Source organism: Paroedura picta, chromosome 1 (assembly GCF_049243985.1).
Source record: "Paroedura picta isolate Pp20150507F chromosome 1, Ppicta_v3.0, whole genome shotgun sequence".
In the NCBI taxonomy this organism is placed as follows: Eukaryota; Metazoa; Chordata; class Lepidosauria; order Squamata; family Gekkonidae; genus Paroedura; species Paroedura picta.
The window spans coordinates 22,993,934-23,013,755 of NC_135369.1; the positions used below are offsets into that span (position 1 = coordinate 22,993,934).

General features: G+C 50.5%; 2 protein-coding genes across 7 annotated transcripts; both read right to left on the reverse strand.

Annotated features, from left to right (window-relative positions):
* Positions 1-2,089: 2,089 nt before the first annotated feature.
* Positions 2,090-7,061, reverse strand: ARL2 (ARF like GTPase 2). Its single transcript, XM_077327423.1, has 5 exons — positions 6,808-7,061; positions 5,742-5,852; positions 4,444-4,606; positions 4,166-4,246; positions 2,090-2,529 (listed from the first exon to the last, which is right to left on the reverse strand). Exons 1-5 carry the CDS (start codon positions 6,870-6,872, stop codon positions 2,395-2,397), a joined length of 555 nt encoding a protein of 184 aa, XP_077183538.1. The 5' UTR covers positions 6,873-7,061; the 3' UTR covers positions 2,090-2,394.
* A 1,093-nt stretch (positions 7,062-8,154) lies between these two features.
* Positions 8,155-17,494, reverse strand: LOC143832650 (uncharacterized). 6 transcript variants are annotated; one of them, XR_013229349.1, is made up of 4 exons: positions 16,744-17,101; positions 15,137-16,133; positions 14,713-14,834; positions 8,155-13,776 (listed from the first exon to the last, which is right to left on the reverse strand). XR_013229349.1 is itself a non-coding variant. In XM_077327396.1 (3 exons), the coding sequence occupies exon 2, from the start codon at positions 16,100-16,102 to the stop codon at positions 15,155-15,157; it is 948 nt and encodes a 315-aa protein (XP_077183511.1). In that variant the 5' UTR covers positions 16,103-16,133; positions 16,744-17,101; the 3' UTR covers positions 14,203-14,834; positions 15,137-15,154. The 6 variants fall into 6 exon arrangements, 4 of the variants coding, with proteins under 4 accessions (XP_077183511.1, XP_077183519.1, XP_077183501.1 ...); XR_013229347.1 differs by having other exon boundaries at positions 8,156-13,776; positions 14,713-14,822; positions 16,744-17,100; XM_077327396.1 differs by lacking the exon at positions 8,155-13,776 and having other exon boundaries at positions 14,203-14,834.
* Positions 17,495-19,822: the final 2,328 nt, after the last annotated feature.

Sequence of the window (19,822 nt, forward strand, 5' to 3'; positions counted from 1 at the left end):
TGGGATCCTCTTTGCCCCCCCCCCCCATGTTATATATTGCTTTAGCACTATAATGCTCAACTTAGAACTTTTTTTTTAAGGGTGAGGACAATCATTCAGTGAAAAAGGTGAGAGTGTGACAGCATTGTAGGAAGAGCTGTAGACATTTGAAAAAGCACACCACAGCAATTCAGAAGCACAGTGAAAAGGTGAAAACAGAAGGAAGCCATTTCCCTCAAAAATGGCCCAGCTCTGCTTTGCCAACAGGCTGCAAGCAGCTTTGTATGAACAGGTAAATACAATCCATTAGCAGCCAGTTGTTAAAACACTTGGGTCTGAACTGACATCAAAAATCCATTAGCAACCTGCTACTGAAAGGGTTTACAGAGACTGGAAGGGGCCATTGGAAATGAATATTCCCTGGTTCTCCCCTCCCTTCCTTGTTTTTCCTTAGAAATAATCTGGAGCATGTGATGACAGTGGAGGGCCTACTGCTCCAGCTGCTGGGGTGGGAGAGTTTAGAATTAAGCCTGCCACAGATCTAGAGTCACATGCAAGCATGCCCAGTACTCTGAGCTGGTTTAAGTCCCAGCCACGCTCCTGTTAGAAATTCAGGTCTCTTGCCTTGGCTGTGGCTTGCAAAAGAATGAAGGATCAATTTACTTGGTTTACACCTGGACGTCCTCCCCAGAGGAAAGCCAAAGTTGTTTGCCTCATTCTCCTGTCCTCCAAATTAACCTTACTGTGAGGGTGACTGGTGTAAGGCCACCCAGCAAGCTCCTATGGCAGAGCAAGGATTTGCACCCAGTCATCCCAGGTCTTTGTCTGACACTCTGAACCACTACATTGTTCCGGCATAAAGTCCTGAGGTGCAAGGAAATCCTTAAGTCAAGTAAACAAGAAGCACAGGAAGAAACAAAGTTTGCATGCTTTAAACAAAAGTGATGTGCAGAATTTAAAAACAAGCATTGTGACGCTAATTGCCTTTTGCTGTGGAGGTCCACAGGATTATCAACACAGTGACTCTCAAACCGAGTCATGACCCGGAAATGTGTCACAACCCTCTGCTGGTGTGGCTCATGGTTTAAAACTCATGCTTAGGAGAGGAGGCTCAGGAACCCTCCCCACCCCCAATCCTGTGGTGAACTACAACTGAACTCAAAAGGACTGAATAGCTGTTTTAGCAAATAATTATCATATGGCTAATATGGCTTAATTTGGATATTATGAGTTTACTAATTTGCCACAATTTACTTTTGCCTTTTATCTGTACACTTATAATCCTTATTCCATTTAGTCTGAGCAGGAGTGCTTGCACTCGAAAGCTCACACTTTGAATAAATCTTTTTTGGTCTTAAAGGTCCTACTGGACTCAATTTTTGTTGAAGAGTTGGTTTTATATGCTGCTTTTCTCTACCTGAAGGAGTCTCAAAGCGGCTTCCAATTGCCTTCCCTTTCTTCTCCCTGTGAGGTAGGTGAGGCTGAGAGAGCCTTGATATTACTGGTTGGTCAGAACAGCCTTATCAGTGCTGTGGCAAGCCCTGCATTACCCAGCTGGCTGCAAGTGGGGGAACGGGGAATCAAACCCGGCACTCCTAACCACTACACCAGGGGTAGTCAACCTGTGGTCCTCCAGATGTTCATGGACTACAATTCCTATGAGCATAGCGTTTGCTGGCAGGGGCTCATGGGAATTGTAGTCCATCTGGAGGACCACAGGTTGACTACCCCTGCACTACACCAAGCTGGCTTTCCAAAATCTAGTGAGTGAGAAGTGGCTTCTATGGGTCCTGACCTGGATGGCCCAGACTAGCCTGATAGGTTCAGATCTCACACCCTAAGCAGAGTTGGCCCAAGTGAATGCTGGGATGGCAAACAAACAAGGAAGTCCATGGTCACTGCACAGAGGCAGCTTTTCTTGATTTATCCTGAGAGGACACTCTGGTGGCCTCTTTTGCTAGCAGCTTCTTCCAGAGAAAAACCACTCATGGAATTAGGATGATTTTCCTAAGAACCATTCTGCTCATTCAAAGTGATTAGAAGACCAGCCCTGGAGGAGGGCTCAGTATTTATACAAAATCTAGAAAACTATCATTGCAGCACACCTGAATCACAGCAGCAGCTTTATTAAGATGAGCACAGGATACAACTCCACACAGAGAACAGGGAGAAGGGGGCCTCTTCTCCCAGCAGCCCCTACCTCTGCTCCTCTGCAGGCAAGGCCTGCCCAAGGACCACACTCAGCAGAAACAGCCCCTGCCCCAGGTTTTGATCTGGCAGATCTGACACAAAGGGCCAAAGCTCAAGCTGGGCCAGAGGGCAGGCCCAGCTGTCTTAGCAGCCCAGAAATGGAGTCCGAGTCCCCAGCTACACGCGTGCGTGGGGGCAGCAGGGTACACCTGCCCCCACCGCTGCTCAGTCCGCCGTGAATATCCGGCTGGAGATGTCATCCAGTAGCCAGTCGATGCCTGCCAGCAAATTCTCTCCCGTGTAAGCACTGCAGCCTTGGATACACCAGTGGTGGCTGTGGATACTGTCAAGGTCCAAAGCCTAGAAAAGGTAGGAAAATCAGAAAGGTGAAGCCTCTGCAAGGTTCGGAGAAAGCCCAAAGAGCAGGCAGGCGCTTCACTGAGAGCCCTAAGACCAAAAACACCTTAACCTCCCCCACCAAGTATTTTCTCAGATCCCAGAGATGCTGGAGGCCTGCATGGCTGGAGTGGATTCAGGCCAAGGGTAAAGCATCAGCAGGGCCCCAGTTCTGCCTCTAGCAATGCATTTAATGTGCCATGTTCAGCCTCATGCTTTGCTGCAGGGTCTGATTGTAGATTCCCAGTTGGTTTTGCAAACTGAACCCGGTTGCACTGCTGACTAAGATGCCCGATCCACCAAATGTGTGGACTCACTGTGTAATCTGCCTTCAGTCCAAGACAGAAAGATGGACTAGAAGTGTAAGTAAATAAAGACTGCCAGAGGAAGAATGTATGCAGTGATGGCCCTGTCTTTATGGAATGGACTGCCAGCCGAAAGAAGGGCTGCTGCTTCTCCCCTCCAATTCAGGCAGCAATGCCAGGATGTATTCTATGTGTGCCTATGTGTGTTATGTGCTGTCAAGCTGCTTCCAACCTATGAATTAATGACTTTCTCTCGTTAACAGCCATTCTCAGGTTCAAATGAGTAGCCATGTTGGTCTGAAGTAGCACAATAAAATCAGAGTCCAGTAGCACCTTTAAGACCAACAAAGATTTATTTAAGGCGCGAGCTTGCACTCAAAAGCTCACGCCTTAAATAAATCTTTGTTGGTCTTAAAGGTGCTAGTGGACTCTGATTTTATTGAGCCATTCTCAGGGTTTGCAAGGGCCATGGCTTCCTCAGTTGAGTCTATCCATCTCATGCTGGCTCATCCTCTTTTCCTGCTGCCTTCAGCTTTCCTGGCAGGATTGTCTTTTCCAGGGAGCCTTTGTCTTCTCACCATGTGCCCAAAGTACAATAGCTTTGTGTGGTAATTATAGCTTCTAGAGAGGAAGTTCATGCTTGATTTGATCAAGAACCCACATATGTGTATGATCTGCATTGCCCAAGACAAGATTTTTTCCTGACTTCTTAAATTCTGTCCATGTTTTTAATGTCTCAAGTTTCTTGGTAGCTGTCATTTGCTACACAGGCCATCTACTCCAACCCTCTGCTCAATGAAGGATTAACCCTATAGTATTCCTGACAATCCCAGCTCATTTTATTGCATCCAATAATGACAAAAAGCAGTATAGGAATAAGAGTTGGTTTTTATGCCTCACTTTTCACTGCCCAAAGGAGTCTCAAACCAGCTTACAACCATCTTTCATTCTCCTCCCCACAACAGACACCCTGTGAGGTAGGTGGGGCTAAGACAGCCGTGACAGAAATGTTCTGTGAGAACAGCTCAAATAGGACTGTGACTAGTCCAAGGTCACCCAGCTGGCTGCACATAGAGGAGTGGGGAATCAAACCTGGCTCACCAGATTAGAGGCCGCTGCTATTAGCCACTACACCAAGGTGGTGTAGTAAAGAAAAATAACTAAAAAAGAAGGAAAATGGCAACCCATTTTCTTTCCTCCTAGCCTCCCATCCCTCCTTTCCTGGAGTTGCCCAGTCCACCCCTACCTGCACACTGATCCCATCTCCATGTCCCAATATGACCACAGACTCTCACCTCCTGGATGGCACTAGCACTCAGGGCCCCTGGCAGATCCTGCTTATTGGCAAAGATGATCAAGGTGGCTCCTGCCAGGCGCTGTCGGAGAAACAAGCAGATCGTGAAAAAATGAAAAAGAAAACAGAAACACACACCGCTCATGCCTTTGAGTGCCCATATGCTCCTTCTGCAGTCCAGATTTGCAGCAACAGAGCCAGTGCCACCCCTCCCCTGCATCTGCAGGCCTCATGGTGGAGGTAATCTACTACCAGTTGCCCGCCCAACCCAGCTCCTACCTCTTCGACCAGAAGGCTCTGCAGCTCCCTCTTGCAGTCATCCAGACGCTGGCGGTCAGCGCTGTCCACTACCCAGATGAGGCCGTCTGTGCTCTCGAAGTAGTTCCTCCAGTAAGAGCGCAGGGACTTCTGACCCCCCACGTCCCAGATGTTCAGCTTGAAGCTGACAAGAGAGGCCACGTTAGGTACGGAGAGGTTAAAGACTGGCCCAGGCCGAACGAGAAGCTTAGTACACCAAAGAGTTAGATTCAAGCTCCACAGCACCTTTGAGGCCAATATTTTTCAGGATATAAGCTTTCTGGAATCAAAGTTCCCTTATTCTGCTACCTGATCAAGGGAGCTTTGACTTTCAAAAGCTTATTTATTTTATATATTTATTATTTAAACTTGTATACCGCCGTTCGCCAGGAGGTCTCACGGCAGTTCACAATAAAACATTATGATCACAATAAAACCCCATAAGTTCCCATTATATGATAACCAATAATAACAATGATGGCGTTCTAATCCTATAACCCCTGCCTGTTCAGTCAGAGGTCATAAAGTTGGTCTCACAAGAGAGGGAGCTGGCCGATGGATCTAAGGCAGCGGTCCGCAAGCTTTCGCTTGCTGCGGACTGCTGCTTCGTATTGGAAGGAGAGGGCGGCTAAAGCTAAAGCGGCCGATTAGCTTGCAGCTCGGCAAGCTTCTCTTCCCTCCCCTCCCGAAGCAAGAAGCTCGCCAGGCCGCGAGCAAATCGGCCACCAAAGCGGGGGGGGGGGGGGAGGGAAGAAGGAGCTGCGGCCCAGCACTGGGCCGCAGCCCGCGGGTTGGGGACCACTGATCTAAGGGATCCAAGATGCCCTGGAAATCTTGTTGGCCTCCAAGTTACAACTGGACTACCAGACCAACATGGCTACCAGCTGAAACTCGATCCATGGAAATACAGAGGTGAGTGCCAGGGCATTGCAAGAAAGAGGAAGAGCAAGTTAGACCCTTCTTTCCTGCACAAAGTACTTAGGACAGCCGTTCTCAACTTGTTTACAGTTGAGAAACATTCTTCAGACTCCAAGAAACCCCAGAAGTGATGCAATCGTGAAGAATATGGTTGGAAAGCATAGCTGTGTACATCCCCCCTACAGGCCCATCACTGGCCATTGGGGGGGTCAGCATAATAATACATGGTTATATCACCCAATTAATGTTTAACAAATGTAAAAAAAAATAAAGAATTAATTAACTCCCACCCATTTGGGAAACCCTTCCAGAGCCAAAACCCTGGCTGAGAAATCCTGGTTTAGGAGAACTGTAGGACTCACCCACGATGCTCCAGTGTCTTGATATTGAATCCTAACGTGGGCGAAATGGTGTCAATCTCGTCCCCATTGAACTTCTTCAAGATGGTTGTTTTGCCAGCATTATCTAGGCCCCTGCAGAGGAATGGGTTAAGGAGGATACAGCACAGGAGAAAAAGGAATCTACAGAGAGCGCTTAGCTCAAATGTTCTCAAATATTGTTGTTGTTTTTAGCTGCGGTCGTGTCCGACCCATCGCGACCCCATGGACAATGATCCTCCAGGCCTTCCTGTCCTCTACCATTCCCCGGAGTCCATTTAAGCTCACACCGACTGCTTCAGTGACTCCATCCAGCCACCTCATTTTCTGTTGTTCCCTTCTTTTGCCTTCAATTGCTCCTAGTATTAGGCTCTTCTCCAGAGCCTAATGAAAATTTAGAGTGAAATAAATATTAGGTCTCACTAGACTCCCATTTCATTTTGCTATTCCAGATTAACACAGCTGCCCAGTAGGTATTCCCTTTGTTATTGATAAAGCATAGGCATTGGGTTACCAACCTCAAGGTAGAGCCTGGCGCTCTCTCAGAATTACAAACCATCTCCAGACTACAGAGATTAGCTACACGGCACAAAATGCCGGTTTGGAAGCACGGCCTCTACATACAACATCTGTGCAGCTTCCTTCCTTCCCAATATTACAGCATCCACAGTCACCCACCCAAATCTCTTAAAAATTTCCCAAGCTGAATTTACCACTGTACGGCCCCTCCCCCAAACCCACCTTCCTTATACAACATCACCTCCAAATCTCCAGCAACACCCAAACCACAGCTCCAAGTAGGCGTTCTGTACATGTGCAGAGGCATTCTATTCATCATACAATTAATCTGATCAGAACCCCCCATCTGAAACTATGCCTTCCGATGCAGCTAGGCAGGCACTTAAAAACAAAAACAACCCCCCCCAAAAAAAAAACCCTGCCACCCTAATGACGCATCAGATAGCCCCACAAATAAATAAAGTGGATTAAGGCGCGTGCTGCAGGGGGTGCGGAGATCTCCGGCCTCACTCTCCTCCTCGCGGAAGGATACAGCATGAGCAGCCGCAGCTCGCGCTCCTTCTGCCGCATCTTCTTCAGGATGCTGAGCAGCCCCATAGCTCAGCCGAGCTCGCCGCGCTTCTTCCACGGTCACGCCGGGTCTAGGCGCCTTCGGTCCCGCCCCTCAGGCCCCTGCCGGGGAACTCTCCGCCCAAGAGAGATGTAAACAAAGCGTTCCGTGCAACCCTCACTTCCGATTGTCATTCTGGACCTCCTCTCTCAATGGGACCAGAGGCGTGGACGGCCGTAATAGAAATCTGGGTTTATGCATTGTATATAAGCGATTTAAAGTCAGGACTTCATTAGATAACAAAAAATGGTTCAACCTCATGTTAATCTGCTGCAGCAGGAACAAAAAAGGAGAATCTTGGCGCCTGAGAGTCGGATAGATTTATTTTTAAAAATATTTTTTAAATGTATCAAAATAGCTAAGCGGTATTATGCAAGGAACGATTGTGGTGCTTTCAACCGGGCGGTGTCTTAAACAGACAAAAAGACAAAAAGAAATGTTGGGCTGTTGGTGTAGGAAGAAAGAAGCCCTGGGACTAGGTTAAAACATTACATGGGAGTTTAATTTGTTTGTTAATAATACTTTTAATCTATGTCGTAAATATAATTTAAGACTGGACGAAGGCAATTGGAAATAGCAGCAAGTTGGCATACAACAAAATAATGGCGTCCACAAACAGATGGGAGGTTCCACTGTCTCTGTATAATTCCACCACTCTTCCTGCTGTCTGGTACCGGAAGCTACGTGGGACTAGCATTAGGACTATAACCCTTTGTTTTAGCAGCCGTTTCCTACCAAGACCCGCCCCTTCCAGGAAAGGAAAAGCCAGACCAGACAGCTAAGAGAAACCCGGCGACTCTATGATATCACAATGGCTAAAGGCTTAACGGAGCTCTGACGTAATTTCCGGTTCTCGTACCTTGTAGCAATCTTCGTGCGCGTGGTGGAAATAAATAGCAACGTAAACATTCAAATGAAGTCCTTAAAGCAGCCCTTTTCAACCTTTTCACTGTGGAAGAGCCCCTGAAATACATTTTCAGGCTTTGGAAGTGACATCAGATGGTCACACCTTGCTGCCCCCACGGAAATGACCTCACCACCTGCACCCTTCTTCCTCCTTTTGCTCCCTTCCCCTACCTTTTCTACTACTAGGGTGGCTCTGCCTCATGCAGACCAGAAAGGGCAGGAGCTGTGAAGCCAGCCCAGACCCCCCCCCCCCCCCATATCACACCACAGCCAACTCCCCCCACTTAGATTTTTACACCCACAACCTATCCAATAAGCTTTCTGGCAGAGGCAGGCAGATTCCTCACTTATCAAGTTCATTAAGGCAAGAGGTAAGGGCTGCAAACTGCCTAGAGCTCCCACAGACCCCCAAGGGTCCATAGACTCCTAGTTGGGAATCCCTGCCGTAAAGTATCCATTTCATTCCAGTTCTTTGAAATAACGGTGCCTTCTACAGGGTACAAAAGAAACTAGGCTGGGATGCTGCTGAATTTCTAGGAAAACACTTCTGTGTTTTTAAAAGTTATCACCTGAGGAATAGCACCTGTCTAGGTTTAAGAGACTGGAAGCCAGGGAAGGGACATTAATGCTTGGAGAAGTAAATGAATGAGTAAATTTACTCTCTTTAGGTGAAAGTTTGTAAAAATAGAACTTCCTTTTAGTATAGGAAACATGCTCCCATTTTATATTTTAGAAACACACATTATTCTATCATACCTCACATCTCTGTCCCTGAGATGTCTATAAAAATTCATTTTGTATTGACTTTCATGTAATTGCTAAACAAAAATGTATTTGCACCTCTCAGAAGTAGAATTGCCAACATGCCTGGTGGAAAAGGTCTTGTTCTTTCGATATACATGTTAATTAATTAATTAGTTTCCACAACTTCCTCCCCAACCAGGACCAAATGCACTTGACAAAATTCTCCTTCCCTCCATTTTTATCCTAACAACTCTGAGGTAGATTAGGCTAAGAGACTGTCACTGGCCCAAGCTCCCCCAGCCAGTATCCAAGGTATGCGTGGGGATTTGAACCCGGGTCTTTCAGAAACCAGTCCAATACTACACTAACATGAACATGGACAACTGAAGCTTTTCCTGGCATAGAGGTAAATATCTCCACGTGCTCAATAACAGTCTATTCAGCCTCGATTAAAAGGTCAGGACGTTGTTCTGCAGGCATGTTGGCAACCCCAGGACAGCACCGATTAAGTGCATTGCTCCTACAAGCCCATTGTCCAGTTCCTTCCTGCTAGCAGTCATATTGACATGCAGAACTGAAGGATGAAGAACACATCCAAGTATGAATCGGTTCAGCTTGATTGATGTACATGCCATCTCTCTTCTTCTAGATCCTGAGGTGCCACTTCAGAAAGCAATTTCAGTCCGGGAATAGGAAGAATAAGGCTGCTTCTATACAAGCGATTTACTTCACCATGGCTCTCAAATTGTAACAAGGTGCTTTGGGGTTTATTTTCCCCCCAGAGCATCCATGTAACTTCGTTCTCCAGCCGTTCTCATTCTCCTTCCGTCTGCCCATGCAACTTTCTCAGGTTTGCTGTGATGCTTCCCAAACCAGCTTTGTTCCAATCTTTCCACGAAGATCATAGCCAAATTGAATCTGGCCACTATGTAGATGGGAAGGTGTGGATTTTCAATCCACCCCACCCCCACCCCCCATTAGTACGCGCTTGGTTGGGTGGTTGTGATATTTCTATAGAACCCTGATTATATACCCATTACCATTTTTTAATCCAGCCAAAAACCCTTTGGCTGTATATGGGATGGGGAAATACCATGGGAATCATTGAGAATACCCCCCCACACAAACAAATTATTGCAAATACTTTTCCCTTGCAATGACCATGAGTGCACAATGAGGAGTCATAGCCATGTGGGAGAAGCCACATCACTCTTTGGCTTCTGACTGCTAAAATGTACTCTGAGACAGCTTCCGCTGGGTATGGGAACTGCTGGAGATGCAGCCTCCTGGATCTCCCCTCCTAGACTGGGCCCAGCCCTAAAAGGACGTAGCTCTGAAGCCCACAATTGGAGCTCTTTGTATACCAGGTCTCTTGCTTACATGGTGCAAACACTTTGCAGAGAACCTCACATTTCCCACCAGCAGATAGCAGGAAAACCACCATCACCCAGGATCGCCACTGCAAAAATCTGTTCTGCACTCATGTGGCACCACTGAAGCTCCATATGGTCCTTGGTCTTCATTCTCACACTCTGACCCTCCCCATACTGTAAAGGGGATTAGATAGATTCATGAAGAACAGGTCCATCAGTGGCTACTAGTGTGAGAACTTCCATGGTGAGAGGCATTAAACCTCTGAAACCCAAAGCCAGGAGGCAACATCAGGGGAAGATCTTGGTCTCTGTGCCCTGCCATTGAACCTCCAGGGGAACCGGTTGGCCATTGTGGGAGACAGGATTCTGGGCTAGATGGACCACTAGCCTCATCCAGGATGCTGGACTAAATGGACCACTGGCCTCATCTAGTAGGGCTCTTCTTACAGTCTTATGACGTTAGCTTATCCCTGGCCTCACTGCCCCATTGCCTGGCTGGAGAGAAGGCAGAGCACACCAAACCCTCTGGCAGATTCCTTTGCCTTCATCCCAGTCCCCAGCTTCACCACCCAACATCTCAGAGCTCACACCTGGTTTGAGCACTCGCTAGCCATACCAAACCTCCTCCAGATACACTGACTGCCACAGGCTCTTGCTGAACCTCACCCTGCCACAGTAGGCCTCAGGTCCCTTACTGGGTTCCACCCTCCCCACTTTGCAGCCAATGACCCTGGTTCCTTCCTCTGGCAACTGGTTCATAGCATCCTGCAGGGATTAGAGAGGCTGGTCCACCCATTATTTAAGAGGGATGCTGGCTGAGGCACTCCCCAGGAGCTGCACTTTTGCACAATGCTCCAGGCCGCTGGATATGCCACTTCCCACGGTTCATGGCTAAATGAAAATGCAAGGCCATGCTTGCAGCAAAGTCCCGCCAGCATCATGTTTTTGCATCATGCTTCTGTACAGCCTTCCCAGCACTTAGTTAGGCCAGAGAGCAGTGCAGGACCCCATTTCTCATGCACTTCCCCCCAGCTGTTATAGCTGAGCTCATGACGACCATCACCGGAAAGGAATCTTGCACCTCCAATCACCTCCTTTCACTGCTTGAGGTGGAGGCAGCCCGGTTCCCATTAAACCCCACGCCGCACCATGCTAAAGCCACGGAAGGAAGGCAAATCTGGGCACAGCCAGAGACATTTTTAAAAAATTCATTTATTTAAAATATTTTTTTACCCCGCCTTCTCTTTGCAAACACTAACAGAACAGCAACGGCTACAAAGCCTTGGCTGCAAGCTGTCGCCCTCATCCGTCACTGCCCTGGGGAGTGAGCCTGCGCCCCTGCAGTCCTGAACAAAGCCAGCTTCCAGGGAGAGACAGAGAGGCTCAGGTCTCTAAATCCCACAAGCCCCCAATCCATCAAGGAAGAACTGAGCAGCCCACCTGGGCAGGAAGAGGGAGAATAATGGGCCCAATCAGGTCAGCTCGGAGAGAAGAGGTACAGCTGGAGACCCTGATGAACACTATGGAGCACTCTCATCTTACCACACACGCAGATGCCTTATCCTGAGTCAGACCTTTGGTATAGCAAGGTCAGTATTGTGAGAAGAAGAGTTGGTTTTTATACACCCGCTTTTTACTACCCAAAGCGGCTTACATTCGCCTTCCCATTCCTCTCCCCACAACAGGCACCCTGTGAGGCAGGTGAGGCTGAGAAAGCTCCAAGAGAGTTGTGACCGGCCCAAAGTCACCAAGCTGGCTGCCTATGGAGTAGTGGGGAATCAGATCCAGCTATCCGGACCAGAGGCTGCCGTTCTTAACCACAACACCCAGGTGGCTTGACTGGCAGTGGCTCTGCAAGGCTCAGGCCAAAGTCTCGCATATCGCCCACAACCTCATCCGTTTGGCTGGGATTCAATCTGGGAGTTCCTCCATGCCAAGCAAATGCTCTCCCACAGAGCGGCAGCCGCTGCCTCACTCAGGGTGCTGTTCAGCTCAGCCTCCATCTGGGAGGATCGAGGCAAGGGGCTCTGGAAAACACACAGGCGTGGCTGCCGCTGGTACAAGAATGTCAGGGGAGGAATTTGGAGCTTGTGTGTATATCCTGCAGAGACTGCTGTGTTCCAAGATTCCCCCCACCAGCTCCCTCAATGCTGGGGCTATGACACCCAAGCCTGGCTGTACAGGAGGAGAAAGAGGACTTACCTGAATGGCCTCCCCATGCCACCTGGGCCAGCGTAGAGATCTGACTCTGCTGCCAGGGAATCCGTCAGACAACTGCAGCTGCTGCTCAGTTCCCCGCAGCTCCTTGAGGATGGGGCATAGGGATCTAAAACAAACGGGTGGGGGGGATCAGGAGGGGCCGGCCTGCTTCCACCACACAGCCTGCATCCTTGTGCTTTATTTGAGCTCTCAGAGAGACCGTTGAGCTTTCAGTTCAGCCAACATGCTGCGGCCCACTGTCAAGCAGGTATGGCACGTTTTCTTCAAAAGATTCCACTGCTAAAGTCAGGGGAGCAACAGGACAGATAAGTAGCTGGCAGCCAGAAAAGGCAACCCAGGTATCCCACTGGCCTATCCAAGCCACCATCCTCATCACCTTCAAGAGCCCATGTTTAATGCCAGCCTGAAAAAGGTGACCTTTCAGGAGGAAATTACACCAACCCCTTCCAGCACATCTCCCAAGGGAGGAAATACTCTTTGAAGTGGCCTTATACTCAATCAGACCATTGGTCCATCAGTCACTATTGCCCACTCAACCTGGCAGTGGATCTCCAGGGTTTCAGGTTAACTGGAGATGCCAGGGATTGAACCTGGGACCTTCTGCGTGTAAAGCGGTGGCTCTACCATTGAGCCACAGTAGGACATAAGGGCTTTTCTAGTCCTTCTAGTCCAGCATCTTGTCTCTGAATGTCACCATGGCTAGTAGCCACTGGTAGACTTACCTTTCATTAATCTATCTCATCCCTTTGTTTATCCCTTTAGCTACCATTACACATTTTAATCACTTTCTGCGTAAAGTGGTATTTCCTATTGTCCATCTTGAACCTACTGCCTATCAGCTTCACTGTATGCCCTCGAGTTCTAGTATTTTGGAAGAGGGAGAAAAATTTTTTTTTGTCAGCTCTCTCCACTTTTCTGTTCTTTTGAATGAGGCAATTTTGGCCCTGGGAAAAGCTGCTGAAATGCCCCCAACCTCCTGAAATGCCCCCAACCAGTGACAGTATAGGAAGTATGTTTAAAAAAAAATAATAATTAAAAACTAGACAAATAATGTGTAATCCCTGTGCTGCCAGACCCCTATAGCTGGGGGCATGACCCACCTGCACATCTTGACCCACTAGCTGGAGGAGTGGACACACCTCTTTGCTTGTCTCCCGAAAGCACTTGATTTGCCATCCTGCACCTAACCTCTCAGCCATCTTGATGGGTCAGTTCTGCTGTTTCCCATGTGTTCTTAGAAGGGGGTTGGCCTCCCCAGACCTCCAGCAAAACTAGAGTCTCTTTCTCAGCAAGGAAACTCCTCTAACACCCCAAATGCCACAGGTGGGTGGCTAACTACAGGACCCCCCTTCCAACAAAACAAACTGGGACTTTCTTCCCCTGACCCTTCTATCCCAGGTGGTGGGGAAGGGACATTCAGAGAAGTAAAGACTCCTATCAGGACCATCCCTGCTGGCCAGGCCCCTCCTTTCTTTCCAGTGCCTACTCTAAAGCGAAGGAGAGGAGCGGGGGAAATGGTCGGAGGCTCCCTCAGGGTGCTCGGAGAAGCTTCGTGCTGGTCAGCTGGCCGGTGGCAGAACAGAAGGCGCTGTCTTGCTTCAGGTCAGCTCTGCCCGAGATCCCTTCCCCTTGCGCCTTCCGGACACGGCTGTTCACAGAAAGAGAGTCAATGGGAAAAAGAGGGTTAAAATACAGGCGCTCGGCACAGGTGGTTTGTAAACCAACCCCAGGGTTTTTAAGGCATAGCCAAAGAGCTGGGAACCCAGCATTCGCGCACGAGGCTCAAGGCATCAGCGTTTGCCAAAAAAACGGGACCTGAACTCCCTGAGCTAGAAACTGGGGTTAGTGACAGCAGCGGAGGCAAGAGAGAGGAGCAGACGGTGCTCTTTAGGGGAAGGAGAGGGAAGGGGAAGGACGTTAACGGAGGCGGGGAGGCGGTTCGAATGCCGGGAGCGGAAGATGACAGTGGCCGGTTCCCCCCATGCAGAAGGCAGGACGGAGGTCGAAGGCGGGGCGAAGTCGGACAAAGGGGCATGACCCAAGCGACGCTGATTTGACGACGAGACGCGAGAGGTTCTGTAAAAGCCGTTTAATCATCGACAATATTTTTTTTTTAAACGGGAAAAAAATAATAATAGAGAAACCAAACAAGTTGCGGCAACAAGAACAAACTCTGTTCACCAGTTATACAAAGGAAGGAGTACCCAGGTAATACAGCGAAAGCAAAGGAAGCTTCATTGGCTACGGAGCCCGGGGCTCTTCTTGGCTCTGCTCCAGGAACGAGACCTCGGAACGCAACACGCAGCAAGCAACGGTTAGCTAGCGGAGTGGGCTGAGGCTGCAAGCACCTGTCGCTTTGGGCAGGAGGTTCAAAAACGGAACACGTTTCCTTACGAGCAAAGGTTTCTCTTCGGGTTCGGTCGCAAGGCGGGGTCGGCGAGGCGGCTCTTCGAAGCAGGCTTTACGGGAACGACCGGATGAAAACCGGAGGGGGGGGAGGGGAAGGGAGTAAAAAAATAAACGAGGAAAGAGGGGGAGGCAGAGGGGGCGGAGTAGCAGTGAACCAAAAGGCAGCATCACCAACCTTCAAAGGGAGCCGACGTTTAAAACATCAGCGCAGGTTAGAGCGTGGTCGGCAAAGGGGGGTCGGAGAGCCCATGGCTTCGGCGCTACCTCGCACGAGCACGGAGGAGCCTGCAAAGAAATCTACACCACTTAGATGTACAGATTACATATACACAGGAACACAGTTTGGACACAAAGGGCGGCCCTGCGTGTGCATGCACGCACGGCCGGCAGAGAGAAGACCCAGCAACCGCACTTCCGGATATGCCTCGTCTCCCACATTTCTACCGACACAGGGTGGGTGTGTGTGTGTGTGGGGGGGAGAGGTCAGGGTACACTGCTCAGTTTGCTCCGGGCACTGTTTAGGGTCCCCACGAGCAATGCCTTCCGCCCTCCCCCACCTCGGTCACCTGGCATGCAACCTAAGATCTCTGAACACTTACTGCTGGGGTGGGCCGCGGTCAGAACGTCTGCGCATACTGGGCAGCGTAGGCACTGGCGTACCTCTCGTAGTATTCCGCCACGTTGTAGGCGGTGCCTATGCTGTACTGGGAGTAGGCGGCGGCAGCGGCGGCTGCATACCCGGGCTGGCTGTAGGCTTGGCTGTATGTTTGGTTGGCGGCGGCGGCGGCAGCCGCTGCCGCGGCAGCATAAGGATCGGTGTACTGGGCCACTACAGCAGTGGGGGTTGCTGTCCGCCTGCCCACAGGGCTTCTTTCCCTGTAGGCAGCTGGGGCGGCGGTTGCTGCTGGGGGAGGCAAGGCCCTGTCATAGGCTGCCCGGGCCCGGTCGTAGAGCTCATAGGAGTAGCGGTCGCAATACTCTCTGTCATACCAGGCCCGGGGGCAGTAGGGGGTGTACGTCGGGGCGGGAGTGGGGATGCGGCCCCGGGAGAAGTAGTAGCTCGGGGTCGGGGTCGTTGGGGTGGCTACAGTGGCCCCTTTAGTGGCCCGGAGGGAGCCGTTGCTCTTGGAGAGGGTGACGAAGATCTTCTGGTCCTCCAAGGGGGTGTCGTTCAGGTTCAAGATGGCGTCCATCGCTTCCCGTTCCTTAGCCATGTGGACGAAGGCGTAGTTCTTCACGATGTCGCACTCCACCACCTTGCCGAACCTCTCAAAGAGCTGCCTGATCTGGGCCGTGGTGGCCTTGGCAGAAACGTTGCCCACGTAGATTTTGGTGGCGTTGCGGATCTTGGAGGTGGCATACTCCACCGTCAAGTGGGCCCCGAAGAACTCGCTTTTGTGCAGGGAGCTGATGGCCTGGTGCGCCTCGTCCTCCTTCTCCATGTGCACAAAGGCAAAGTTCTTCAGGATGTCGCACTCGTTCACCTGGCCGTACTGCTCGAACAGCTTGCGCAGCTCTTCGGCCGTGACCACCGGAGACAGCCCCCCAACGAAGATCTTCACCATGGCAACTATGGGGCCCCCTGGCCAGGAATCCCTTGATGAAAAGATGCGGGGAAGGGGGGTTAGCTCTCCGCAAGAAATCTGCCGCAAGCACAGCCCCGTTTTGCCCAGTTCTGTTTCTGCCTTTGGGTTGCCAAATACCTGGAGATGGCAGGGAAATATCTGGAGATGGGAGGGTGGGGGTTGGGGACCTGGGCAGGGCATAGTGCCTTGGGGTCCACTTTCCAGAGCAGCCATTTTCTCCAGGAGAGGTGGAATAAATATTTTAAATACCTACATCAATAAGTGATTTACGTAGCCTGGAAATGCAGCTGTCGTTCCAACAGCCCCCCCCCTCCCGCCCCGGAGGTTGGCCTTGGACTGCCCACTCTGCCCGGGGACCCCAGCAGACCTTTGCAGGCCTTCGCGGCGGCTCCCAGCGCCCCCGAGCCCGTCTCCAGAGAGAGAAAGCGCGAGAGGGGAGGAAGCCGCCGGAGCCCAGGCCGAGCCCGGCGCCCGCGCATCCTTCCCGCGGCAGGCGCGGGGAGAACGTCCCTCGCAGCCCCGGCCGCGCACCTCTTGTCCGGCTGCCCCAGGCTCCGGATGGGGCCGCTGCTGGGCACCGGGCGTCGGGTGGGCGGCCTCCCCTCCCGCGGGCGCCTCACCTGCACAGCCCGGCCGCTCTCCTGCTCGGCTCGGCGCGCCACGCGATGCGCCCCCCTGCCTGGCTCGCCTAGGCCTGCGCCATGTTCTCCGCCTGCATCATGTGATGGGAGGGGGCCGCAAGCCCCCCAGCGGCCGCGTCGGGACGAGGGAAGCGGCGAGCCAGCGGCGCCAAGCGGGCGCTCCGGAGCCAGGCGAGCGCGCTGCTGCAGGGCGGGCTGCCGGTCCCCGGCGAGGGCGCTTGGGCCAGGGGCGCACCCGGGCTCTGGCGCAGGCTGGCCGGGGAACACGACGGAAGGGGGAGATGCCTCGGCGTGGAGGGGCTGGCGCGCTCTGCCTCCCCTGGCGTCCGCGGCGCTGCGCAGAAAGGCCTGTCAACAAGGCGGAGGGGAGGGGAGGGTCGCTCTGCCTCCCTTGGCCAAATGGCTAAGAGATGCTCAGGCCCACCTTGCCCCCGGTGGAAGGCTTTCCTCCTGCCAGGAAAGCCCCCCCCCCGGGAGGAGGGCTGATAAAACCTAGATCAGGGGTCCCCAACCTTTTGGCACATGGGGGCCGCATTAGCGTGCCCAGTTCCTAAAGAGGGCCACATCTTAAACCAAAATGTAACAAAATTACTAACCTACTGCAGGTGATAGAAGCAGACAAGCAGTTTGGAGGGCCACACAGAAAGAGGTCAGGGGCCACGTGCAGCCTGCTTTCCTCAGGCTGGGGACCCCCAATCTAGATCATATCCATGTCGTCTAGTATCTGAATTTCCTCCACTGGGGATAAGCAGACACATGAACCGGGAGGACAAAGTTGGAGTCTTATGATGATTGTTCCATTGTTTGGGGAAGTGTGTGCGCACACCAAAGCTCACGCCTCGAATAACACTTTGTTCGTCTTAAAGGTGCCGCGGGACACAAACTTTATTCTGCTGCTTCGGACCAACAGGGCTACCCACCTGAATCTAAGTTTGAGTCCAACACCTTTAAGACCAACAAAGTTTAATTCTGCCTGCGCACAGAAACCTATACTCAGAATTAAACTTTGCTGGATTTAAAGGTGCCACTGGACTCAGACGTTATTCTGTTGTTCCAGGCCACTCACTTAAATTTATTTTAAATCAGAATGCTGGTCCAGCGTGGTCAGGGCCGGAAGAAGGCCAACTGATGCTCTTAAGCCCAGTGCAACAGTGGTGCCCCTTGGCCCTCCCACTGCTTAACTGACAAGACATTAGTGCTGAAGGTGAGATAAGAGTTCAGGTTTTCTTCCAGGCCAGACTCCACAACTATAGTAAATACAAACCTTTAAAAAAATTATGTGGCGTACAGCAAGGCTGGCCTTGTGGCAGCGCATTAACGTAATGAGCTTCACCAGCTCCTGCTCCATCTCTGTGAAGGCCTGAAAAAGGCGGCTTTCCAACTCCTCTGAACTTGAGAGGGCCGCTTCCTGCTGAGGAGAGGGAAAGGAAGGAGCTTTTCAGCTACATTGCTTGTCTCATGGTCAAAGTATTATAAAGTTAAGGCTGATGGTTTCCAGGTAGGGTCTGGAGTTCTCCCTTAAATGAATATTGATCTCCAGACTAGAAAGATCAGAGCCCCTGAAAAACATGGCAGCTTCAGAGGGCAAACTCTATGGTATACCATAGAGTCTAGGGGAAATCCCTGTTCCTTCCACAGGCACTGCTCCCATATCTCCAGGAATTTTCCTGGCTAGAGTTGGCAGCCCTCTATAAAGTGCAAGTCTGGGTCTTTGATCCAGGAGCTATTTAGAGCAGTCATGAAGACCACAGACATGTTGGCAACAGGGAAGAGTCAGCTTATGATGGCCAAATGTTATGAGGCTGCCCATGCAGAGCAAATAGAATTTGGAAGACTCAATTTATTCTAAATCAGAACGCTGGTCCAGCGTGGTCAGGGCCGGAAGAAGGCCAACTGATGCTCTTAAGCTCAGTGCAACAGTGGTGCCCCTCGGCCCTCCCACTGCTTAACTGACAAGACATTAGTGCTGAAGGTGAGATAAGAGTTCAGGTTTTCTTCCAGGCCAGACTCCGCAACTATAGTAAATACAAACCTTTAAAAAAATTATGTAACTCTAAATAGCAGTCAAGTATGGCAGTGAAAGACTTAGTGGCATGATACCAAGGGGGAAACCTCCGTGGTGCCCCCCTTCCCTTGTGCTTCCTTTTCTTAATAATTTTGCTTAATTATTTTGCTTATTTTGCATGTGCTTATTTTGCTTAATGGTTAATCCAGGGCTGATCATGGTTAGTACACTGTCTATTCCAATTGGCAGCAGTTCTCCAGGGCTTTATGTGGAGGTATTTGTAGAATCATGAGTTCAAAGGAAGCCAGGACCATGAATTCAATCATCTCTTTAATCAGACCTTAACATGATACAAGAGAAGTAAAGACTGAACCAACCCCCCTCCTCCCCCAAACGAAACCCAACATATATACATAGTGCAAAAAAACATCTTCCAGCAGTGTACACTATTGGTCAGTTTCAAGTTTAGACTGATTGGATCCAGCAGAAGAGATCTGGCATATTGGTCAATTAATTACATGTCTGCTTGGAACCTGCCTCAAACCATAAGCTTGGTCCTCAGCAGATCCACAAACGCACCAGTATTGTCACCTAATATTTTTAACTGGAGATGCTGGGAACTGAACCTGGGACCTTCTGCATGCCAAGCAGGAGAGCCACAGCTAACATCAACCAACAGATGACATTGTAAGATCCTAACCATCTCCTGGGAGAGGAGCGGGCAGGCTGCCCTCAAAGTGTAATTAATCTCATTTTTTAATTTAAAAAGTTGAGTGTGATTACAGAAGGTAATGTTCTTCTGCCTTAGGCAGTGGGGATAGAAATTGCTTCTCTGGTGGCCCTTTGGCCATGTTACCCGCTTAGGTAATTTCCCCCCCAACCAAAGACATGAAGAATTAATCTGCAACCACCCAAACAAGGAATTCCAAACAGAACAAGAGAGTTCCGGGCAGAGGGGTGGGTTACAACAAAGTAAAATGCAGCCCCTCTGAAAGTGCGGCGACCAGCCAGGAGTTCTGCTCCGTGCACACGCTCTCTAGTACCCTGCAGAGA

What these genes read in the sequence shown, in the direction of transcription:
- ARL2 (XM_077327423.1), bottom strand. Translation starts at nt 6,872, where the DNA reads ATGGGGCTGCTCAGCATCCTGAAGAAGATGCGGCAGAAGGAGCGCGAG. An exon ending in AGAGCCTTCTGGTCGAAGAG is followed by an intron (nt 4,247 to 4,443) that starts GTAGGAGCTGGG and finishes TTTCTCCGACAG; the next exon opens with CGCCTGGCAGGAGCCACCTT. An exon ending in GTGCTAGTGCCATCCAGGAG is followed by an intron (nt 2,530 to 4,165) that starts GTGAGAGTCTGT and finishes TACCTTTTCTAG; the next exon opens with GCTTTGGACCTTGACAGTAT.
- LOC143832650 (XM_077327386.1), bottom strand. Translation starts at nt 16,102, where the DNA reads ATGGTGAAGATCTTCGTTGGGGGGCTGTCTCCGGTGGTCACGGCCGAA.